The 25486-nt window shown below is 36.3% G+C and overlaps 1 protein-coding gene across 3 annotated transcripts in view; it reads left to right on the forward strand.

Moving 5' to 3' along the window:
- The window catches only part of Wdr59 (WD repeat domain 59), a 75446-nt gene extending 53265 nt beyond the window's left edge, over nt 1-22181 (forward strand). The window contains exons 20-25 of one of the 3 annotated variants that reach the window (XM_071691344.1): nt 4171-4200; nt 16826-16902; nt 17032-17133; nt 17461-17557; nt 20624-20777; nt 21929-22181. In XM_071691344.1, coding sequence (XP_071547445.1) covers nt 4171-4200; nt 16826-16902; nt 17032-17133; nt 17461-17557; nt 20624-20777; nt 21929-22065 — 597 coding nt within the window. In that variant the 3' untranslated portion in view covers nt 22066-22181. Of the gene's footprint in view, nt 1-4170; nt 4201-9497; nt 9591-16825; nt 16903-17031; nt 17134-17460; nt 17558-20623; nt 20778-21928 lie in introns of all 3 variants that reach the window. The other 2 variants (XM_071691343.1, XM_071691345.1) reach the window with 2 other exon arrangements.
- Nucleotides 22182-25486: the final 3305 nt, after the last annotated feature.

A 25486-nucleotide genomic window follows, 5' to 3' on the forward strand; every position in this document is an offset into this window, starting at 1 on the left:
TTGTTCATTGATGATATTTTCATAACAGCAAAACTTTAAAAAGTTATTTGAATTGCCAGCCTTATCAGTCAGATGCACTATTGTTAGGGTCAGATGGGTGCTGACAGCACCGTCTTCACTTTTACTAGAATACCTTTTCCTGCCTTATCTTGGTCATCTTTTGATGCTCAAAGAATCATTCCCCATAGAGTGTTTCTCTACAAAATCCAAACAGATCTTCATCATCTAATAATGCATGATGATCTTTTGCCTAATTCTCTAAGTCTAGCTTAAAGTTTTGCAATTTTCTTCCTAGAAAACTCATGCAAATGTGCTTTCATTGACATGCCTAGAGGATGACATAATGTGGGAAGAATTCATTACACTCTACTACCTCAGCTACCCCTATGCTCAGAGTAATGCCTTGAAATTGAGGTGTGAAGCTATGTGCATAAATATCAGTGTAGAGGAATTGCCCAGCTTGTGTAGATATTTGTTTGGAGACATTAAGGGGTTAAAGATGGAATGTAAATGACATCCTCCAGTTTTCATTTTGGATATTTGAAATGGAATATTATTGTGCAATGTATGTATGTGTTCTGCTAGGTTTACTGATTATCCTTTGTTGGCAGTTTGTAACATACATTTTAAATAATGTGTTGGATAACAAATGTTGTTGGATGTAATGATCATCAGCATATGGTTGATCATTTAACCAAAACTCATTATGTATGATTTTGGTGTGACCATTCAATCTGTTGTTGGAAAGGGGGTGAGAAAAGTGAATGCAAGAGTCTTGGAGCAGTGTGATTTGTAACTGTACTGGGAGTGGGGAGTAATAGAAATGAATGAATTATTTTACTCCTAACACATTTCTGGTGATATAATCGAGAAGAAAACCTCTAAATGCTGCTTATTAAGTTTCAGAGTGTGTATAAAAGGAAGATATTAAAAGATAATTCACATAAAAGTAAGGTGAAGGAGGGGGATGAGACATTGCACTTTGAGTTTGAATTTAGATAATGAGGACTTGGAGGAAATAGAGTGCTTTAGGTGTTTGGAGTGGACTTAGCATTTTAAGGAACAATAGGGGTTGAAGTAAGCCACAAGGAGGAAAAGGAAGTTAGAGTCCTGGATATGTTAACCAGTATGTGAAAGGAATGGTCATTGTCTGTAAGAGTAGTCTCATCAGTGTTTTATTGATGCAAATCTTGTGCCTCAAATAAAAGGAAAGAAAGAGGTTAGATATGCTGGATGTTAAAACGTAAGGATGTGTAGCACGAAGTAGATTGATTCTGTAATAAAAGAATTTTTCAGAGACAGGTGTTAGTGAGCATAGTCTGATTGAGAGGGCTAACCAGGATGTACTGAAATTTTTTGGAAATGTGAAGTGGTTGAACAAAGAGAAACTGAAAAAGGTTACCTGTTTTTGTGTTAGAAGTGGAAGGGGAACCAAGGAGAAGGTGGATGGATGGAGGTGCTGGGATATCAGGAATTGAATAATCAGAAGATGAGAGGTATGAATTTGATTGAAAATGTTGGAGCAGTGTTGGTAAATGGAGCAGAACAAGTCATTGTGCTGAACTTAGGCATATAAAGTGGCTAAGGTAAGCTATGGGAAGTTTGTGGAGCTTTTCTGTGGATGATACAGTCTGGTTTCAGTATGTTAGGCATGACAAGTACAGATTGGGTGTGCCAATAAAGCTGTTCTTGGTCAGTTCCTTTTTCTGGCTTATGAAGGTGGGAAACATGATTAGGTATAAAAGATACATAAGTTATCCAATTTTCCTTTATTCAAGTAAGTGATTAGATCTCATCATTTAATTTTTGCTGAAATGTTGTTATTTTGTTTATTTTAGATATTTTACATCTGTGTATGTACATCTAGATTTGTTACAAGACTGTATTGTTTTTTCTTTATCTAAAATGTATTCTGACCATGATTCAACATTCTACGATCCTGGTTAGTTCCTTCATATGACATCAGTTATAGTTTATGTATTGCAAATGTCTTTTTCTACATTTAGAGCATGGTATATTACTCTGAGCCTTAACCCCCCATTTCAGTTGAGAGCTTTGTCCATACCTCTTGAGTGTCAAAGATCTGGCATTGAAAATGTTTTGCCAAAGAAGTTTGCCCTAATTTTGATGACCATGTAAGTAGAGAATGTTACACACTAACAGGAAAGAAAAGAAGAGCATAAGTCATTAGGAATATTGGATGAAACAATGGGAAAACAGCCTTTAAAGACTAATATGGAATGATAATGTATTATGCATTACCATGTGATGCTGTTGAGTACTTTTGGCAAATTATGAGAAGGGCATGCTTCTGTGGACATCCACATTCACTAGATCCACTACCAGGATAGAATGTTGCGGTGAAATATACGTCATGTTTTCTCCACATACAGGAATTGACTCTCTCTTAAAGACATCTCATGTAATTCATGTTATTTATAGCTGTAAAAAGTGTCAGACTAGATGTTACTTTCATAGTGGACCAAATATCCCTTTCCTGCAATTGCAAGTGTCTCTCCAGCAAACCTTGTAGTTACATGAAACTTCAGCCATTTGTTTTCTTTGATAAGAACAAACTCATGGATGTTCTTTAAGGTCACTGCTTGGAAACTTTACAATGAATCATTTGAACCTGGAAATCTGCATTCAGGATGTAGTTATAATGCCTGCTTTTCCTTGTTTATGAGGAATTTCTTTCAAACATCGATCTTTTGATAGTTGAGAGTTTTCTCTTGGCTTATGTATTTGATGTTGAATCACACAGTATACCGTATATGTCAAATTCTCAATTTGAGTTATCCCTTGTTGGAAATTAAGATTTATTACCTTGTGACTTGGTTAGTCATCGAGCTGATGCAAACAACTCTGCTGTTCTTCACATGCTTTGGAAGGATCGGAATGATATTAAGAATAAGCTTTAAATTCTCCTTGGATTTCTTTATTAGGAATCTTAATTAAGCATCTTACTGCAAGTGTTGTTACTGATATTGTTGATTTTAGTAACAAAAGTTTTGGGTTTGGAATGAATTCTAGGTTACCTATATATGTTGATTATATTTGTGGAGGCATGTATTGGCTTAGCTCAATCATAGCTTAGATTAAAGAGTTTCAAGGCATTGGGTGTAGTTGGATACAAGCTAATGGATTACCTTGATTATTTATTTTATTTCTCAGTTTTTTTTCTTCTGATAATGTAATTCTGGAGCATGGCTATGGATAGAAGGATCTATTTTCAGGATATTACACATATCAGGTAGAGAGCAGTTGTTTACAAATGAGACCATTGTTTGTTTGTTACTTTGCAGTTTAATCAGTTAGGCTTATGATAAGTACTTCATCCACCGTGAGTCACCCTTAGGTGTTTCTTATTTATAACTGACCTTTGCTCTTGATAAGCATAATGAACATCTGTTCATCATGCTCATGCAGATAATCCATTACGCTTATGAAGATAATCCATTATGCTTTTGAAGATAATCCATCATCTTTACATGCTGTAGTGTATGAAATTATAATTTTGTGAATTTTGCACAGAAAAGTAGTCAACCCCCTGGCATACACGATTTGGTATAACATGGAAAAGAACAATTACTAAAGGGCTGAGAATTTTGTACACTCCAGCTTGATACTGAAAACTTACTTTGATAGTTGCAGTTAAAAAATATTGTGGTAAGGCACATTTCCTCTCAAGTAACAGTCTTTGAATATTGTAAAGTGGAACTCAGATGTCTACCAGGGAGACAAATTACTATTGTCAAAGGAATTATCTACACTAGGTACAGTGTTTCAAGTTCCTGATTGTAATTTCTATATAGAATAAGTATAGGTCATCTTGATTTTTCTTTTATGATTTTACAGTACAGCAGTGTAAACTGGTGAAAGTTTCCATTCATTGGATATGGGTAGCTGTCTTCTGGAAGCTACTGCTGTGTTCCTGATGTATTGTTAAATGCTAGATAATAGAATAGAAAATGCAAGCTTATGACGCTCCAGCATGATAATTATTTAGCTTTACTCATTTTAAGTTCAGGAGATTTGAAATTCTACAGTACTTTTGTTGGAAGTTTCATATGATATCCTTAATACTGTATTTTTATATATATTCATTTAGAACTTGAGTTATTACAATATCCAAGAATCGTCATTTACCATTATAAATCTTTCTTTTAGCATCTCTTGCTGGACCGTTTTTGGCGTAAGGTATGTCCTGCTTGCATGTTCTGGCCTAATGATGTCTCTCTTAGCTTTCTATAACATGTACTTATTTATATGAAATTATCAGATTCCCTTTTTGTTGCTTGTTGGGGAATTTTATGTGAATGTTTTTCAGTGTGGTAACTAAACAGGCTTGTGCTAATCTTTCATATTTTCTTGTTTCTCCCTTTCCAGCCGATAAACTTATGACTCTTAAAGTGTTCACTCCTGATGGTTAAGTTTTAGTGTTGGTTCCCATAACATCTTACACAAGTGCTTGTATAATGCTGATACTCATTAATCATTAAGCAGGCTAATGACATAATTGATAGGAATAGCTTGCTAACCAGTCTAAGGTCCTTGACGACAATTCATAGTTTAGTGCATGTTGCTGCTTTATCGTAAACAGCAAGAAAGGTAATTATCACAACAGCAATTTGAAAATGTAACTTTCAAAATTCTTGAATGCATAAGTCCAGAACTGAGTGAAGCCTTGTTGTGTCTAGGCAAGTAGGGATCTTGTCACATTGTTGTTTGTGGAAGTGCCATAAGATTTATGTCACTGCATTTTGCCTGAGGAAGATACTCATTGTTATGTATTATGGTATATACAGTACATGGTGAACTGCTGTGTGCAGAGCAGTCTTAGTGAGTACACAATTTTGGCATAATCTTTATTTCTGAATGAAAGAACTAGTATTTATATGAGGGACATCGTAGGAACACACCAGAGGACATTTCAGCCTTAAATGAAACATGAAGAAGAGGGGAAAAAGTTAAAAGAATATATTCATTATATCCTATACCCTCTTTTATGGGACCAAATATAAAAGTGAACAGAAGAGAAGATGAGAGAGACTGTGAATTTTAAGTAGATACTCAGGCTTCATATTTTTTTGTTTCTCCCTTTCCAGCCGATAAACTTATGACTCTTAAAGTGTTCACTCCTGATGGTTAAGTTTTAGTGTTGGTTCCCATAACATCATGTCTGTGTTCCGCTCCCCTACATTTCTCCTCCAACTTCAAATCACCATCAACATTTAGTGATTTGCAATGTTATTATCACAGTAACATAGCTTAATGAGACAGAAAATAAGACGGGCAGTCCTGACGTAGATTTGAATGTGGTTCCATGCATTACTTGAGCACTCCTAAGTTGGGGCAGCAGTACTTCTCTCAGGGCTTATATCTACAAACTACATTTCATTCTCTTTTATCACCAGAAAATACCTTTCTTCTCGTGCATTTAGAGAACAAGTTTTAATTTGTGATAGCATGTGGAAAGCCTACTGTGTCATTGTTTTGCCCAAATAGCTCATAGTAAGCATTGATCAGTTGAAAATATAAATGCTATGAAAATGGTACCAGAACTTAAAGTTGTTTCTTGGTACAGAGGAGGCTAGTGGATAAAGGAAATGAGAAAACCATCCTTTCTTGTAGAATAAAAGGTAAAATCACAATAATAACCTGTGGATAACACTACCATGTGTTTCTTAGGACAGAAGAACCCTGCATGTTCACCACTATCTCCTTTCAAAGAACAAGGCTTACATCATGATTTTGAATTGAGAAATGGCAAATAAACCTAATCCATTACCTACTTTCTGCTCAGCTTGGTAACAGCCTCTGACTTATGTCTTCATTTCATGCCTGTTTTATTCCATGTATGACTTTTTTTGCACCTGTTTATTCAACATAGTATATTTGCTTTTCTTATGTGGTGGGAGGAACAAATGGTTAAATTGTTCCGTTAAGATATGAATCTGTGTCAATAAAGGGCCCACGTGATCCAGGTTTGTTTACTAGCAGTGGGCTTCATATTCTATTTCTTCAGTTTCTTGTGTGTATCTTAGTGTGTAAAATGGTATTAAGTTGTTCAGTTGTTTTTTCTTCCCAAGTCATATTCAGGTGGCTTTTGATATCTACTGTAATTATCAGATCTTTGTATTGGGTTATTGATGTTTGGTGGAGTTGCAGCACCATATGTTGGTAGCTGTAGTTGCCTGATTGCAACAAGGTGAACTCTCTTCTGTAAGACTTTCTTTGGCAATAAATATTGCCCCATGTCGGCCCTTGGTTAGGACATGGCTTTTATCTATGAGGCCAAAATTCAGTTCCCTACTCGTGAATATACCTATTTATTTATAAGAGCAGTTCAGGAAAATCTAACCTGACCTTTTGCAGAAGTTTTCCAGAACTTTCTTTTACAATTTTGCCAATAAGTTACAACTTCTGCTGTGAGAAAGAAACAATCTCCCATCTGTAACTCAGCAAGGTATCCATTATCATGGGTCTTGGTAGAAGTCAGTATTTCGAGGGGGAGAAAGAGAGAGAGAGAGAGAGAGAGAGAGAGAGAGAGAGAGAGAGAGAGAGAGAGAGAGAGAGAGAGATTGTATGTCTTTCGGTAGATACATTTTTTTCGTATCTTTCTGCATCATTCACTTTAAGCCCTTAACCCCTTTTGGTGCACATTTGATTTCTTCAGCCTCCCTCATTGTCCATGAAATAGTTTTTGTTTATGGAAAGCTGCTCAAAAAGTGTAAAAGCTTTTTTTTTTTTCTCCAAAGAAGAAAGACTTCATTTATCCTTAGTTTAAGCAAATCTCATTATCTACTAGGCAGGCCAATCCTAAGTATGGAAGTTTATATTAACTATTTGTTTCTTCTCTTTTTTTTAAAGGTGCCTAAAAGCTATCAAAACCATTCTGTTTTATTTAAGCATCAAGGGATTAGATTTTGTTATTCAGGAAAAACACATTAAAGTATTTACCAGATTTGCCAATCCTAAATACTGGTTGTGTGGGGGTGTTTGTAGGTGTTAAAGGCAGTGGATATCACAGAAGAGGCAAATCCCATGAAAAGGCACATAACCACTCACTGTGGTCACTAGCAGGTTACTGAGGCCTCCAGGCGGGTCCAGCGATTCGGTCTTTGGGTTGCCATCCGTGCCCAGCCAACAGAACTTACAATGCATGTGGAATTCACCATGTGTTGGGAAATTATGTGCATAAACTGATGCTAGTCCCACCTTGCTGTGTATTGGTAGATTGATGCCAGTAGCATTAACAGGGTCAGATATCCCATTTTGTGTTGTGACAAACCTTATAGCCTGACTCTCATAATCACATTGATGAATGAGAACCTTCCTCCTCAGTTTAAAATCTCAGCTTATGCTTGTTTCCATAATTTCTATAGATGTCATTAGCAGCATACTACCACAGCTAGAAAAAATATCATGCATGTTTATCACCGACAGGACATTGAAGAGAGTGTACAAGGATACCTTTTGAAAGTTGATTCACTATAGAGTTCTTTGCTTTTTTTGTAAAATTTAGCTGATTTACTCTTCAAACATATGCTTGAATGCATCATATACACATGAATGTTCATTTTTTCCCTCTCTTTCTCTAAATTCGTCATTTTCAAGGGTATTTGTGAACAGATCTGGAAAAAGGTTTGCATGTGATAGTGCTGGAAATTCATCAAAAGTGATGAGCAAAAGTATCACTTTGGAGGGGAAAATGGAATTACTCATAGATAGAAAGTAGTGCTTTCATTGTTGCACATGTTATAGTGATGCTTTTGAAAACTGATTCATTGAAAGAGCTTTCTCCAGGAATGCATCTTGAGTGTTCAATGAGGCGTCCCTCTACGAGTGCTTGTGTCATCTGGACGGGAAGCTCATTGTTGAGGCTCACTATTGTAGCTTTTATTTAGAATAAAAGAAACAGATTCTGCATTATGAGTGTTGTTATTTATTGAAAAATGAAGTTATTTGCTCATTTATTCATAGATTTCTGTTTGTGGAAATATATAAACATGTTTAATGTGTAAAAAAAAAATAATGTGAAATTATGCCATAGAAAGAAAAGTTTGAATTGTGAAATGTGATTGGGTGTACATGGGATGCTATTATGCCTGGAAAAACCCTGAATTGTTGTGTACATATTTAGATGAAGAGCATCCCTGCCACCAGTATAGGCTTTCCCATATCCTCTCAACACCCTTCCATGCCAACATAGAAAAAAGTGTAATACTTTTTTTATAAATAGATATACTTTTTTTTGGTATTTTCTGTTGTAAAGGGTAATGTAGACATATTCTGCAAGGAAAAAAGTTCATTTTTTTTCCTATCCTATGGTGATGGATCATGGAGGCAGTTCTACTACTGTTTAAGGGTTAAATGGAAAACTGTACAATATTATGTGTGAAAATATGTATTCACAATGTTTTGTGTCAGCTGCCACTTTATTTTACTGACTGAGTCCTTTTACACCAGTGCAACCAAAAGGATTAAATAGTACCTTTGGAGATGTCACTTCTGAAAGTAAAAGTATGATAACCAGTTTGTGTCATATTCTGTTTCTTCATATCGCTTACTTTGAATAAGTAAAAAGTGGATGATAGCAACAGCTTTAGATCTGCAGATGCCTGAAAGTTTGGTATGTTGATTTGTTACTTAATTGGATTTCTTGAACCAAAATATTAGTTGAATATTGATTTCCAGATAATGTTTTATGATAACCACATTTCCTGGTGTGTATACAACAGATCATGTTTGAAGTGGAATATGTAAGAATCTAAAAAATATGTTATCTTTAAAGGGGTAAAACCCCCAAAATGGAAAGGAGTCTTCTTTGGATAGAAAATATTTAGATTCAGTGTGGAATGATATCCAGGTAGGCTAGTTAATGACTGAAGTTTACTCTTGTGTAGGTTTTTGTACTTAAACCTCTCAAATCTGGCATTCCTAAAGCTGGTCCCTGAAAGCTAGCTTTTTTTTTAACCCTTTTTTTTCAGTCCATTGTCCCATTTTAGGAGTAACTGGTGTAAGATCCAGGCATTCTACCAGAATTTTAGGTCTTGTGGTTGTACTTCTTGGTCCGTATGGCCACCTCTGTTGTGTGGCACTCTGGTCCCCCATACTTTCAGCTTGTTGTTTATAATGGCTTATTTTAGTCATTCTTAGGTTGTGTGACTTCATCATTTTGTCCCATGTATTTCCCTTAAAGACTAGCAACCAGACCCCTCTGTAGGTTTCCAAAAATTAGGAATTTCCAGAAACCAGCAACTGCTATGCCCTAAGGGTGCTGGATTTGAGTGGTTGTACTGTAATTGTTTCTTTAGACCTTCCTTCTGTCTACCCATGCATTTATATTTATTGCTGAGTTTTACTACCATATTCTTTACATGTTTTAGTGTATATTGCAATTGTTGAATAATGTGATAGGATCATGCCTTGCATTTGTGGTTGATGTATTATCATCTTTTATTTCACTTTTCGTTATTGGGTCTCCCTAACAGCATATTCCTGATTATGGATCTCTGAAGCGATCTCGGAGACAATCGTTTGTATGGGCTAAGTTGGATCGCCTTAGCCTACTCCGGGGTGGTAAGGTAATGTCATGGTAAAGCTAATATAGAAGCATATAGCTCTGGAGGAGTAAACTGCCCTTTGCTTAACAGCTATGCTAATTCTTAGGGCTTTGTATCATCACTAAATATGGAGTCTCATGAATGGAACTAAGCAGTGTCCTTGCATAGACATTGTGTTGCTGAGATCTATTGAATTTTTATGGAGAAGATTAATGAATCCCTGCTCATTTAGCATCCAGACTGATTGACCGTACTAAAGGTGTTTCCTTTTGTTATGTGGATTGGGCTGCTTTACCCTATACACCCATGCTCAGTAGATAATACGAAAGAAATGGTTGCTCTCATTTTCATATTGTATTTTTGCATTCTTTGCAGTCCCTTAATGTCAACTCTCACAATCCACAAGCCCTTCATACAAAGCCTGTTTCTGCTTATTTTTACTTGAAATTTTAGTTCTCGTTTCCCTTTTTCCTTTTGTAATAATCTCACATAAACCCTCAGTATGAGTTGTTCTAAATTGAGTGGTAATCTGTTTGTATTTGTAATTGCCCAAAACCCTTGTCTTAGAAATCCTGGTGTTATCCAGAGCTAACTTTCCAAGGTTCCTGCAGCCCAAAACTGCATTACTTACAGTAGCAGAGAAATGATGGACTTGTTTGGAATGAGAATTTCTTGACAAGATTGTACTCCCAATGATACAACCTCACTAGTGACTTTTCACTTGTGGTATATCCTCACACAGTTAGAGTCCAGTGACAAGTATGATATTTTTTTCGTACTAGTTTACTGAAAATGATAAGGTTCAAGAAAGATGTGGTAATAAGAGCTGGTTGGTTAGTTGAGATATCTGAACAGGATGTGCTGAAATGGCTTTGATGTATGGAGAGAATAAGCGTGCAAAGGCTGTCAAAGAGGATATGTGTTTCAGAAGTGGAGTTTTCTAGAAAGCATTACAAGGGACTGACTGGATATAGGATATTCCAGGGCTGACAAACTTATTAACTGCTTCCACTGCCCTCTCTAATACTGTTAACTTGCAAGCCCCTGTAGACAAGGAAAGACATTGTTCTTAAACTTAATGTGGTGTGACATGCCTTTTTTACATTCTTTCACTGAACTAGGATATATGTACTCTTTGTTTCATATGGACCTACATATATATATTTTGATTATACTTGATGGCCGTTTCCCACGTCAGCAAGGTAGCGCCAGGAAACAAATGAAGAATGGCTCCTACACACACACACACACACACACACACACACACATATATATTCCTATGAGTCCTATGGGGAAAATGAAAAATGATGAGTTCCCCAGTGCACTTTTGTGTAATAATCACATCATCAGGTGAGACACAAGAGAGAAATATAAGTCAGTTGATATACAACGAAGAGACGTAGCTAGGACACCATTTGGTAAACATGCACACACGCTTATATACATACCTATACATTTCAACATATACATATATTTGTATACACTGACATATACATATATACACATGTACATAATTGTTATGACTCATTTTTCTTGTACTAGCCTTCAGTTTGGAAAATACCAGTTTAATGTTGATTTAGTGTGGAGGAAACGAAAGTGATATTAGAATGGAGCAGAATTTAGAAACTGCATTTTGTTATAGATAAGGTCACAGTGTTTATCCCTACCAGAGTGAAGGAAAGCAGAGACATCTGATCAGATTTCAACATTGAGAGGGACAATTTTCACTGAAAGAAACTTTGGTGATGTAGGATATCCTAAGATGAATTTAATATACATTGACAGACTTTGGTCTCATATGAAGAATCAGTTTTGTGTTTTGTTTATGAAATGAAAACATAAGAAGCAGCTTTATTGGCTTGGAAGACCAAGTTTCTTAAATCACAGTGGACATGATTTGGGGATTTTTATGGGTTAAATGAGAGGCTGTATGCACCAAATCATCCCTAGAAATATGGTGACAGAATTGAAGTTTATACATGTCTCATCCAGACCTCAAACAAATTATTGTTCTCTTATGCATTTTCTGTTCCCTAATCATATGATAACTGTATGAAGAAGTTCCCAACAAGTAGCATCTCACACTTGCATTCTGTTTTCATAGTACATTTTACAGTGCTTCTTTTCCTAATGTTTTATGTCTTTTTGAACCCATTAATACAGAATACTTTGTACTTTCTAATTGTTTTCCAAAAAACTTTATAACCTAACATATCTTTTGATGTATATAGTTTCAGTGAACTTAAGAATTTAGTAATGGGTGATAAGAAATTATTGCACCACTTACATGGTTATGAAAGCATATCTTTCTTGTTTCCAATAGTGTAAATTTTAGAATAAAAGATTTAAGAGCATCTTGTAGGTCTGTAATTGTTGCATGATACAGACACAATTTGCGCTACCTCGCAAACGCGAGGTAGCGCAAATTATCTATTATTTATTATCATAAGCAGCTGTGAGTAAAAATTTTATGCTAAATCTAAAGGAATATCATTAGTAATATCTCTTATGTTTCAGATGAACATAAAGTAAGCCTTAAGAAAGTTTGAAAATGTAGAATCCACTTTAATACCACTCATTTCTAGTACAGTGAGAGCATTAAAGGTGTTTTCTACCTAGTCTTAGATGAAAACACATAGGAAGGAATTTTAAGTAAAGATAACATTAGCTGTATCTTATCCTTATTTGATTACTTTATATCAATTTAGACTTTTTTGTAAAGCAGTTTATAAAGAAATCTCTAATATGAAATCTGCTTTTTTGCATATTTTGAATTACACCCTTTTCACTATTTATTGAGAAAGTCTGTATGGAAGGCCTTTAGCATAGGTGAAGAATGTATGTAATTTAACTAAAGAATTTTCATCATTCTTATAGCTTAGATGTGATTACACTTAGTATCTTCTCAAAAATAAAGGTGTCCCCTATCTTGATCAATGTTAGATGCTTTCATTCAGTGAATATAAATTTATTCATAAATAAAAGCAAAATTGTAAACTGTTAACCAGCTTTACCATTAATATGTCACTGATCAATAAATGTTAAAGATTGTATATTGTTAACCAGCTTTATCTCTTTATCTGATCGTGAAAACACAAGCTGTATTTTATTGATGTAGATGACTGTCTTGACTTGTGGGTTTAACAGTTTTACAATAATCTTATCCTTTAGATGTCTTAATATACTATAACTTTCTTGATATTATATTTTCACTCCATTTAGTGGGCATTACCAGACTGCCTGCTTGTGTTATGATGGAGGTGAAAAGTCACTCTCAGCGAGGCTTCCCTTTTACTATCCTACATGGGTTTCAGTGTTTCTTTCAAAATTTGGGCAAGCACAGCTCTCCAATGTACTCCACCAGCTATGCTTTGGAAGCTTATTCCACATATATATATATCTTTAGCATCTCTAGTTCCTTTATCTTGATACAGTAGAAAAAAAATTATTATTTTCTAGTTAGTAGAAATGTATTGATGTCACTGTTCCAACTTTCTTCATGACTGTCTTCAGCCAGCTTATTGCTCGTTCTTCATAAGGAGCAAAGTTAATGCTATGAGCTCAGGTCCAGATTTAATGAACACAGCCGAACCTTCCATTACCTGTGTTCTGCATTTACTTTGGCAATAACCTTTGGCTTATATCATCATTTTCACCTTGTTTTTTCAATTCTCTTCAGCAAAACTAAGTCCCTTTTTATCATTGCCTTCATCATTAATTGAGGAGAATAAAGGGTTAGGTAATTCCCTTCGGTAAAGGTATTTTTCATGTGAAGGGTTCAGTGAATCTAGGTTTCTTTACAAGCACTGGGCCTATTGCTCCTTTTTTGTCTGTTTTGTGTATCTCAGTGTTTTTATAATCATGAAATTGTTCTTTAGTGTATTTTTGGTTTGAGTGCCATGTTGAAGGTGAATGTTTTTTCTTCTGGGTTTTCTTTGTCATTATATTGTTGTCTCTGCTACTGAATGCTGTTACAGCACCTTTTGATAGCTTCAGTTAGGTAACTACAGCAGGATGACCTTCCTTCAATATTACGTGCCTTGGCTGCTTATTTTCCAGTTTGAAAACTGGAATCTAAAACTTTTGAATGTAATTAAATATACTAGATTTAGAAGGGAAATATCCTCCCTCTCTTTTCCCATAGACTACAGGAGCAAATGACTTTGAATGCCACAGTATACATATATGTACATGTTAGAAACACTGTTGACTGTTTTGTGGAGGAATTTAAAAAGAGCCTGCACAAGTACCTATAAAGTATGTCCAACCAGTCAGAATGTGGTGGATATATAGGCCTACAGACTGCAGCCTTCAATAGTCTTAACTGGTCAAAAGAGCATCGTTACAGTTTGGTCAGAGTCCATACTGTATGGGTTAAAGAGCCTTTGAAACCATTTTATGGTATATATAAAGCTGGACTCCTTTTTTGGAAGAAAACAGGTCTTGAACTCACTGCCTTCCTACAGAAGAAGCCACTGAGGAAGCCTGTTTTTTCTTCTGGTCCCTCTCCTGTCTTTCCTTTCTTTTTCATATTAATTTTAGTGTAGTTCAGGGTTTAGTAAGAGTGAATGGATTGTCTGTATTTATTAGATTGGCTTTGAACTGACATATGGATTGTTTTTGAAGAGGAAATAATGGTAGCAATGGAGTGCAAAATGAGATCCTACTATCCTTAGGGACAGATAGTTGGTTTAATCTAAAGGGCAGTGTTAGAATTTGGCCTGTGATTCCCAAAGGGAGTGAGTGTTTCTCATTTTCTCATTTCTCTTGTTCTCCTCCATTCCCTGTAGGAAGAAATAACTTTTGATGAGTTCAGAACCTTTTTCTTATGATTGCTGAGAAGGCACTCATAGCTGAATGGCCTCATCATGGTCATCTCATATATATATATATATATATATATCTCTGATGCCTATTCCCTTCATATACATAGGGCTAGGCCTGTTTGAGGATAGGGGGTTGTGGTTTTGGTCCATCATACATGATGAATAGAGAATAGCTGTAAGTGACAGGCATTTTGTTTTTTTTTGCCTATTCCTGGGACAACTTTTACAGCAAAGAAAATATATGTATGTATGTATCTGTATGAGGCTACTGCAGTACTCAGGAAATTGGCCATGTCTGCTGGATGGGACTATAGGTCATTAAGTATATGGATGTTGTGCATGTCTGTGTGTGCAGGGAAATTAAGTAGTAAGTGCTCAGTGTCTTCATTATAGTGGTGGTATCATGGGCATGAAGGGTCTTGGGATATGTTGAAACAGTTTTTGTAATGGTGTAGGGATTGGTGATGTCCATAGTTTGGGTAAGAAAATATGACTCACATTGCCTGGGGAGTGTAGATTCTGATGAGTGTATGACTGGAGAGTTAGAGTTTAAGCTGAGTGGGGAGGGAAGTTGTTTAATGCTTTTCTAGTTATTTCAGTGTGCATATGTTTTGTCTTTGCTATATTTATTGGGAGTTAGGTGATCAGTGATTAGAGGTTACTGAAGTTAAACAATGATATTTATTGAATTTTAATTTTTTTTTCTATAAGAAAGGGGTTCTTAGGTAACTTGACTGTATACAGATTACCTAATGACATGAAAATAGTGTGCAGAGATCCTGCAGATATGGGATTTTCAGAGCACCAGTATGATCACCATTAAAGTGTTGGTATGATTTTTTTTTATCCAGAAATATAGTTTGTAGTTTTTCTAATACCATCATCAATACATATAATTTTTTAATGTGTGAAATTCTGTAAGATACTTCTGTAAATATTCATATGGGGTATCATATCTTATATTGTCATAACTTGATTATTACCAGCATGCTGAAACAGCTGCTATACTGTTGTCTAGCACAGAAGTTTTATTGTGTTTATCAGATGAAGTTTCTACATTCACAAAACAGTGGGTTTTACTGCAACTGGCAATATAGGTACAGGATAGATTAATGCTCCGTGTATTGGTAATGGATATTTTCACAGTTTTTTTCACAAGAACACTAAAAGCACTTGATTCTTTGCTGCTCTTTTTTCAAACTCATAGTGCAGTATGGTAATTTCCATAAATTGTCCCCCTTTTAATGCAATACATATGTATTCCTTTTTCCTTGATAGCTGGTTAGAATAATTTGAAAGAAAGAGTGAATGGTTATTTTCTATTTTTGAAAGACACTCTCTAATGCCCAAAAGTAAAGTCTGCCTTGTACAAACTCTTTTTTTTTGTAGTTCCTGGCATGAACAAAATTCACTATGTTTCAGTTTAATCCATATTTCCATTTACCTGACCTTGTGTTAATTCTTTTTCAGTTGTGTTCCATTTGTGCAATTTACTTGATTTTTTTTGTCTTGGATTTGCTGTGCTTGTTTGTTTGAATTCCAAACCTGATTTATGAAGCCTTATCTCTATTAGTTTTAAGAAATATACAAAATAATGGGCATATTGCATTGAGTGCTACAAGGATTATAGTTATGGAACAGATTTTGTTATTTATGCCCGGATTAATGCAGAAATAACTGTCAGTATTAGTACTGAAAATTGTAATATGCCTTTTTTATCCATGTATATGTTGGTTACTTGGTTGAAGATTGTGGCTTTTCATATATCTGTATAAGTGGCAAATATAATGATTGATATGATTATAATTTGTAAACCATGTCCTGGATTATTGATTAAGGATAGTATTGTATTTCCTAGACTTTTTGATTAATGAGTCATTTTATTCTCATACCAAGACCAACACCAAGGAACTTAAATAACTGTTGCATCAGAACATATTACTTATAGATAGAATGAGATAGTCAGTTTATTTCATGGCTTCTCCCATCATTTTTTATGCCTTTTTGAGAAAAAGGGAAATATAGTAAACAATTTCTCTTTTACAATTTACCACTCACTTATGGTTAAGTTAGGCAAAGAAAAGTTAGCTTTCATTGATTGCATTTGTAAGTTGCAAACTATTTTCTCAAGGAATTATAATTCACTACCAATTTATTCAAAGCTTGCTTTTGATTTACCTATGCTGTGAATGCTAATATTATTGCATTTAGCTTGCTTTAACCAAAATATTTTCAGCCAGTATTTAAGGTTTGTTTTTTCCAGTATCACTGTAAAGAGTATGTAGGCTGTTCATGAATTTAACTTGGAATATTCTCCATCAGTTGAGCTGGATACCCAGATTTAGTATATGAGAAATATATAGCATTTACAATAAGATATTGATTTATGTATTAATTATATCAGACAGTTATTGGTAATTATTATTTCAGACAGGTGGATCACCTTACAACACAATTCACTGTTTGAGTTTAGAAGGATGGGGCCCATGCATAGTGAAACATAACAGGTAAGATATGAGGACTGGGCTAGCATTATATTTTGATCAATGTGATGGTAACTATAGTAATGAATTCATGATAGAAAGGTGAAATGTATGTTTCTTTTTTCATTAGTCCTATGCTTTTCATGATGACAGATCAAACTCTGAAGGTTCACTGTCAGAAGTAGCCAGACCCTCTCAAGAGGTGGACCTGCCAGCCTTGGAAGCTACAGACACACTTCAGAAAAGTTCTGCTAGGTATGCTTTTCATGAGTTTCTTTCGTAATCAGAATATACATATAACAAGTCAGGTTTTGATTGAGTTTTCAGCCTGTTAAGCCCTATGCTTGTAAATGTCCTTTAGGATGAATTAGTTCAAGCCTCATTTTGTGATACTTTTTTTTTGAAGTAATAAGTGTTTCATAATACCATCATTAATTAAATAGTTTATAGTATTCTAAGTGCACCTGATCAAATGATTTACCTCATCTTTGAAATAGAGTAGAAAATGGGAAGGGTGATTATGTGGAAAATAGTCAGTACTTGTTTGTGAAATGTGCAGAAAAGTAAGACTAGTTTTTTAAGGTTTCTGGATAGTAATCGGAGTCAACAATTTGATGAGATGAAACGAGCATATGCTGACATTCTGTATCGTTGGGGTCTACTAGAACAGCGTGCCATGGTAAGTATTCTTCATTCTTTGTTTCTCTTGTTTGTTTTGTTAACATCATCTTGTATTTCCTATGATCATAGTCATGAATAGGTCATGAGAATGCTTTCATTATTTACATCTGAATTTTGGAGATGTTTTTGTTTGATAAACAAAAGTTCTGTCAGTTGGTATGAAGTAAAATCTTTTTGATGATTTGGTCCATATTGATAGTTCACTCTTGTGAATAGGAAAACAGACAAAAAATTAGATGTAACAAGTAATAACTTTGTCATTGCTGAGGCCATTTACGTTAAAAAATCAAAAAGTGATGATTTTAGCTCTTTCAAATAAATTTGTTCAGTGGTCCATGACATCAAACTGATAACACAGCAGAGTCAATGCCATGCAGTCAGCTCAGTTTTAAAAGTTTTTCAAGCTTAGATGCCACTCTAGTTACAGTAAGCAATAGTAAGCTTACTGATAATACTATTGACTATAGCAGTGACAAAATTTAAGGGTGAGCAGTAAAGTTTTAAGTGTTGCAATAGTCGAGCATGTTTAATGACAATGAAGAAATGTCTGATTAGATTTATGAATCTTAGAAAGAAAATTTATTCTGATTTTTCCCCAGTCCTCATCAAGCCTCAGATTATAAAAAGCAAGATGGCACCATGCCCTACTAGTATTATGGCCATACATCCTGACACACAAGTGTGTTCGCCCACCTTTTATAATAAACAATATACAGTATACAAAAGTACAAAGTAACTTTACATTGGCTATTGTGTACAAATGCTAGATCATGTTCAGTACAAGATTTAATAATTTTGTTAGATATCAGCAGGACAAAGAATTCCACAAGGTATCAGTAGCTACATATGCAAAGTTATGATAAGAAACAGTGGGGTATCATTGATTTTTATTTCATTATCTCCACATAAGATAGACACCAGACTTAGTGCTTTTCCATTGCTGGTACCCTAGCACAATTGGGCTCATTGGTACTGCTACTCCACATCATCTTTTAAGAACTCCAGCGATGGAAACCATTAAAGCTGGCAATAGATAACACCTGGGGAAATTTTGGAAGTTAGCTGCTTGTGGTGAAGTTGAATTACTCTGATGATTGTCAACTTATGTTTAAAAATCATTGTGCCAAATCTAACTAGACTTTTCCTTTTTGTAATTGGGCAATTTGATTTTATTTATTTTGGTTGCCAAGTTTTGTAAGAGAATGAAGCATGAATTCTGACCAGCTGGACAGTTAATCAAACTTACTTATGCTTTTCTACGTTAGAGTAGATCAGTGAAGTTTGGTTAAATGTATTTTTTGAAAACATCTTGTTGCAATATTTTGGTGTCTGCAGGTTTAGTTGCCACTACCAGTGGTACTTTGCCAGCACTCATATTTTACAGATACTAGTGCTTTGCATAGCCAGTATCACTGATCTGCACACCAGTAGACCATTTCTCAATCATTCTTTGTAACATACTAAGTATGAACCACTATAACTTCAGTTGCAACCTTTGATGGATAGTCCCTTTAAAGCCTTCAGAATATGTACAATCATTTATGTACACTAGGTTTATTAATGATGATTATATGTATATAAGAAAAGCAGTAGAATGTGTTAAAATTGTTTATTTGATTGTCAGCTGATAAAAAAGCCACATTTGTTCACACTAAGTCTCTAGCTGTCATGTGTAATGCACCGAAACCACAGCTCCCCATCCACATCCAGGCCCCACAGACCTTTCCATGGTTTACCCCAGACATTTCACATGCCCTGGTTCAGTCCATTGACAGCATGTCAACCCCAGTACACCACGTTCTTCCAATTCTCTCTGTTCCTTGCACGACCTTTCACCCTCATGTATGTTCAGGCCCTGATTGCTCAAAATCTTTTTCACTCCATCCTTCCACCTCCAGTTTGTTCTCCCACATCTTGTTCCCTCCACCTATGACACATATATCGTCTTTGTCAATTTTTCCTCTGATTCTTCCCATATGTCCAAACCATTTCAACACACCCTCTTCTGCTCTCTCAACCACACTTTTATTTTCACACATCTCCCTTGCCCTTTCATTACTTACACAATCAAACCACCTCACACCACATTTTGTCCTCAAACATTTCATTTCCAACACATCCACCCTCCTCTGTACGACCCTATCTAAGTCCATGCCTCGCAACCTTATGATATTGTTAGAACTACTATTCCTTCAAACTTACCTATTTTTGCTCTCCAAGATAACGTTCTCTCCTTCCACACATTCTTTATTGCTCTCAAAATCTTCGCCCCCTCCCCCATCCTGTGACTCATTTCTGCTTCCATGGTTCCATTTGCTGCTAAGTCCACTCCCGGATATCTAAAACCCTTCACTTCCTCCAGTGTTCCTCCATTCAAACTTTTATCCCAATTAACTTTTCTCTCAACTCAACTGAACCTAATGACATTGCTCTTATTCACATTTACTCTCAACTTTCTCCTTTCTCATACTTTTCCAAACTCAGTCATAGACTTCTGCAGTTTCTCCCTAGAATCAGCCACCAGAGCTGCATCTTCAGCACGCAACTGATTCACTTCCTAGGCCCTCTCATCCCAACAGACTGCGTGCTCACTCCTCTCATCAAAACTCTTGCATTTACCTCCCTAACCATCCCATCCATAACAAATTAAACAACCATGGTGACATCGCACACCCCTGCCACAGACCAACCTTCACTGGGAACCACTCTCCTCTCTTCCTACTCTTACACATGCCTTACATCCTTGATAAAAACTTTTCACTGATTCTAGCAACTTACCTCCTGCACCATATACATTTAAGACCATCCACAAAGCATCTCCATCAACCCTATCATATGCCTTCTCCAGATCCATAAATGCCACATACAAATCCATCTGTTTTTCTAAGCATTTCTTACACATTTTTCAAAGCACACACCTGATCCACACATCCTTTTTTCCATACTTGATTGCCATTTCCTGTGTTAGCAAACATGGATATAGATATTTGTGTTCCTTTTTAAGAAATGAACTTTGTTTAACATTTTAGAGGTATAATGTAATGTCTAAATGAATATCTTACAGATCATGAAGTATCTTCAAGTCCAGCCACCAGCACACAAGGGAGTTGAGTTCCAGACCGATTGCGTCCATTGTGGTCAGTCTGCCAAAGGTCCACAGTGCTTATATTGTCGACGCTTTTCCTTCAGTTGTTCAATATGCCATGTTGCTGTTAAGGGTATGTTCCTTGTCCTTACTTTGTTCATAAGCATTTGTATCCAATGAACATTTTATGAAATACTGATCAGGAGCATGTATATACCACACACAAGTTATAGATTGAGTGTTTAAGTGTTCTTCTCCTAAAGATTTCTTTCTTAAGTACTTTAAATTAAGTTGATTCAGAAGCATTGAAAGGAAGAGGTTGGAACATCATAACCTGGATGGCAAGACAACTCGATAAGCCCAACAGGGAGTAGTTTTTGCTGAGGTTTTATTTGGCAGATTTTACACCCAAACATATTTTGCTGGCAGAGACCGAATAACAGTGTTTGAAACAATTGCCAAAACATACTTTGTATTGGTGAAACTGTTGCAAATATAGCATTAAGTTATTGTCTAAATCTTCAGGAATAAAAATTTGAGTTATTGATTGGAAGAGCACCTAAGAATTGTGAAAAATTCCTGTTATGTTGAAAATGATTAAAATCAGAATAGATTTACCTGTATCTATATCTCCATTAACTCAGCAAAGATTGTATTTTTATTGAATGTAATGGGATTTTATTCATACCCCCATACAAAAACTTGTTAAACCAGCGATGGAGACTTGCTGCCCTTATTCATGTAGGTGGTAGAGTAATAGGGTAAGGAATCAAAGTGATGGGTATTCATTCAACTCCAGGACCTCTTTTATGGGGCTCCTGTAGATTCAAGCCTGTGTTACATGGGAGTAATGCAAGGTAGACTCCTTTGAGGTGAGGTGGGGTGAGAAGTTGCTCATTGACACTGTATTCCTTTCCATTCCTTCCCATTGATAAACCCTTGCTGAAAGTGACTTCTCAATTGCATTGTTACCACTTGCAGGTAGAGCTGGGAACACCAATCAATATGATGTTATTTTACAGCCCCATGACTCCAATTATGTGAAGTTGAGCCATATGCTTTAGCATGCTCCCCTGATTTACTTTATTGTTTTGTATTGCATAGTTCAGTTTCCCAGAGTATCTTAAATTTATCAGGTATTTAATCAACTTTGCCAGCAAATCTTTGTGTGGGCTTTATGTGTTGTATGGCGTGTAAAGTAAAATCTTTGTAATTTTGTACCATCATAAACCTTTATTCTTGTATTATTTGTTGAAAGTTTTTTGTAGCAATTTTTCCCCACAGGTGCCAGTAACTTTTGTGTGGTTTGTGGTCATGGTGGCCATGCATACCATGTTTTGGAGTGGTTTCGTGACCACAGTGAGTGTCCTACTGGTTGTGGTTGTGACTGTATTGAAGAGATGGATCAACTCTTCAGATGATCGGCTTGACTCTTCAGAGAGGTTTATTACTGTAATGTTGTTAATCTTTTCAAATCCTTTATTTAACTGCTTTCTCTCCATTTCACAAGTTTATAATAAACATGATTTTTACCATTTATCCTGTGTCATTTTATTATATAGGTCATATGTAGAATGTTTTTTTGCCTTTTCAAGACCATTGTTTTATTGACTTTGTATTTTGACTCCAAGTATGAACCAGACTAAATACCCATTCACAACATACAGTTATGCAGTTTACAGAAATGGGGGAAGAATTTATGGAATTGTGTATGCAAGGGAGGCACGTAAGGGTGGATAAGTGAGCCTATTTTTCCTGGCCATCCCTTGATGGAAGTTTCAGGAGGGAACGGGCATCAGAGATATGGATAGATACTTAGAATTATTCACTGTAATCCTCTAAACTGAAATAATATTTCTACCATCCTGCAAAGGGAAGATATTGAAAGCTTGTACAATTAGAGTAAGTTTCACTGAGTTGTCTTGTGTTTTTCATTTTCTGTTAGGCCTGATGGAATCAGACAGTATTTCTTGACCTCTTATTATGTCCCAACCCTATACTTAGTGTATGTGGAACATTACGTTGCCACCTCAGTGTCTTTGTCTTATCAGGAGATAACTTCTTGTTATCACAATACCTAGAGCGACAGTAATCATACTCCTTTTATAATCCACTTTCGTTTTCACCCTCATCATTCAGGGGATCACATTCTGTACACTCTTTTACACAATCCCATAACTTCAGTGGAGATGTTACCACCTCCTGTACTCCCTTCAACTTTACCCCTAGGGTATTCCTAGACCATTCCTTCCCTTTTCCATTAAGCTTAGTGTCACCAAGAGCTAGAATATTCAGGTTCCTCTAGCCAAATATACTACCACTCTTTCTTTTTCCCATCCTGGTTACATCCTAGTTACACCCACACATATTTAGACACCCAGCATGAGCCTTTGAGAAGGTTGAGTACTCCTCAATTGGATCCTTCATCTGTTTCATCTTTTACTCACAGTGTCTTGCAATAAGATTACACAGATGAAACTATTTGAAATTCTTTTCATATGACTTCCTGCCTTGCTCAAAACATGATCAGGCTTCAGGTATATTTATATTCATATTGGAATATTAGTTTAGAATCTTGATGTGTTTACTGAGGAAGGCATTAGCACATCCCTTGATGCAGCGATAACCAACGAAGAATTGAAAAATATATCAAGTCTGTGTATGCCAGAAGTATTGTAAAAAGTGATAAGATTACATATAGTGTAGGAAGACCTGGAGAAGTGTTCAGGTAAATGTTTTTGCATAATCAGTATGTACACTTACAATTAACACAGATAACCTATTTTCAGATACAAATTCTTAGGTGCTTTGCTGGTAATTTATTTACTGGGGCACAGTCTTGTGAATTGGCTAAAATATCCATATCAGTCATACACTGAAGTTAGATTTTGAGCGATCGGGGCCTGAAAATATAGGAGGGTGAAAGGCGTGCAAGGAACAGAGTGAATTGGAACGATGTGGTATACCAGGGTCAACGTGCTGTCAGTGGATTGAACCAGGGCATGTGAAGCATCTGGGGTAAACCATGGAAAGTTCTGTGGGGCCTGGATGTGGAAAGGGAGCTGTGGTTTCAGTGCATTATTACATGACAGCTAGAGACTGAGTGTGAACGAATGGGGCCTTTGTTGTCTTCATAGCACTACCTCGCACATATGAGGGGGGAGGGGGATGGTATTCCATGTGTGGCGAGGTGGCGATGGGAATGAATAAAGGCAGACAGTGTGAATTGTGTGCATGGGTATATATGTAAGTGTCTGTGTGTGTATATATATTTGTACATTGAGATGTATAGGTATGTATATTTGCATGTGTGGACGTGTATGTGTATGGGGGTGGGTTGGGCCATTTCTTTCGTCTGTTTCCTTGCGCTACCTCGCAAACGCGGGAGACAGCGGCAAAGCAAAATAAATGAATAATATATATATATATATATATATATATATATATATATATATATATTTTTTTTTTTTTGCTTTGTCGCTGTCTCCTGCGTTTGCGAGGTAGCGCAAGGAAACAGACGAAAGAAATGGCCCAACCCACCCCCATACACATGTATATACGTACGTCCACACACGCAAATATACATACCTACACAGCTTTCCATGGTTTACCCCAGACGCTTCACATGCCCCGATTCAATCCACTGACAGCACGTCAACCCCGGTATACCACATCGCTCCAATTCACTCTATTCCTTGCCCTCCTCTCACCCTCCTGCATGTTCAGGCCCCGATCACACAAAATCTTTTTCACTCCATCTTTCCACCTCCAATTTGGTCTCCCTCTTCTCCTCGTTCCCTCCACCTCCGACACATATATCCTCTTGGTCAATCTTTCCTCACTCATTCTCTCCATGTGCCCAAACCATTTCAAAACACCCTCTTCTGCTCTCTCAACCACGCTCTTTTTATTTCCACACATCTCTCTTACCCTTACGTTACTTACTCGATCAAACCACCTCACACCACACATTGTCCTCAAACATCTCATTTCCAGCACATCCATCCTCCTGCGCACAACTCTATCCATAGCCCACGCCTCGCAACCATACAATATTGTTGGAACCGCTATTCCTTCAAACATACCCATTTTTGCTTTCCGAGATAATGTTCTCGACTTCCACACATTCTTCAAGGCTTCCAGAATTTTCGCCCCCTCCCCCACCCTATGATCCACTTCCGCTTCCATGGTTTCATCCGCTGCCAGATCCACTCCCAGATATCTAAAACACTTCACTTCCTCCAGTTTTTCTCCATTCAAACTCACCTCCCAATTGACTTGACCCTCAACCCTACTGTACCTAATAACCTTGCTCTTATTCACATTTACTCTTAACTTTCTTCTTTTTCTTTCTTTTTTGAGGGATATTTATGTTATGAGAGTGGAGCAGTAGAAAACATATGCTGACCTGCCTGCTTGAAGACATGCTTTACCTACAGTATTATAGTACATTTCTTTCATACTATTCGCCATTTCCCACGTTAGCAATGTAGTGTTGAGAACAGAGGACTGGGCCTTTGAGGGAATATCCTCACCTGGCCCCCTTCTCTGTTCCTTATTTTGGAAAATTAAAAAAAAGAGAGGGGAGGATTTCCAGCCCCCCGCCTCCTTCCCTTTTAGTCGCCTTCTACGACTCGCAGGGAATACTTGGGAAGTATTCTTTCTCCCCTATCCCCAGGGATAATATAGTACATTTATGAGGAACTATACATTTAGTAAAGTTTACAGAACTGTAGGTTTAGAAATTAAGGCAGTTATTGTGGAACGATGAAATAGAGCTCATCTCATCATTTCTGATATTTGATCCCCTCTTCACAGTCCCAGTATCCAGATAGCACACCA

The sequence above is a fragment of the Panulirus ornatus genome, chromosome 50 (genome assembly GCF_036320965.1).
Source record: "Panulirus ornatus isolate Po-2019 chromosome 50, ASM3632096v1, whole genome shotgun sequence".
Classification (NCBI taxonomy): domain Eukaryota; kingdom Metazoa; phylum Arthropoda; class Malacostraca; order Decapoda; family Palinuridae; genus Panulirus; species Panulirus ornatus.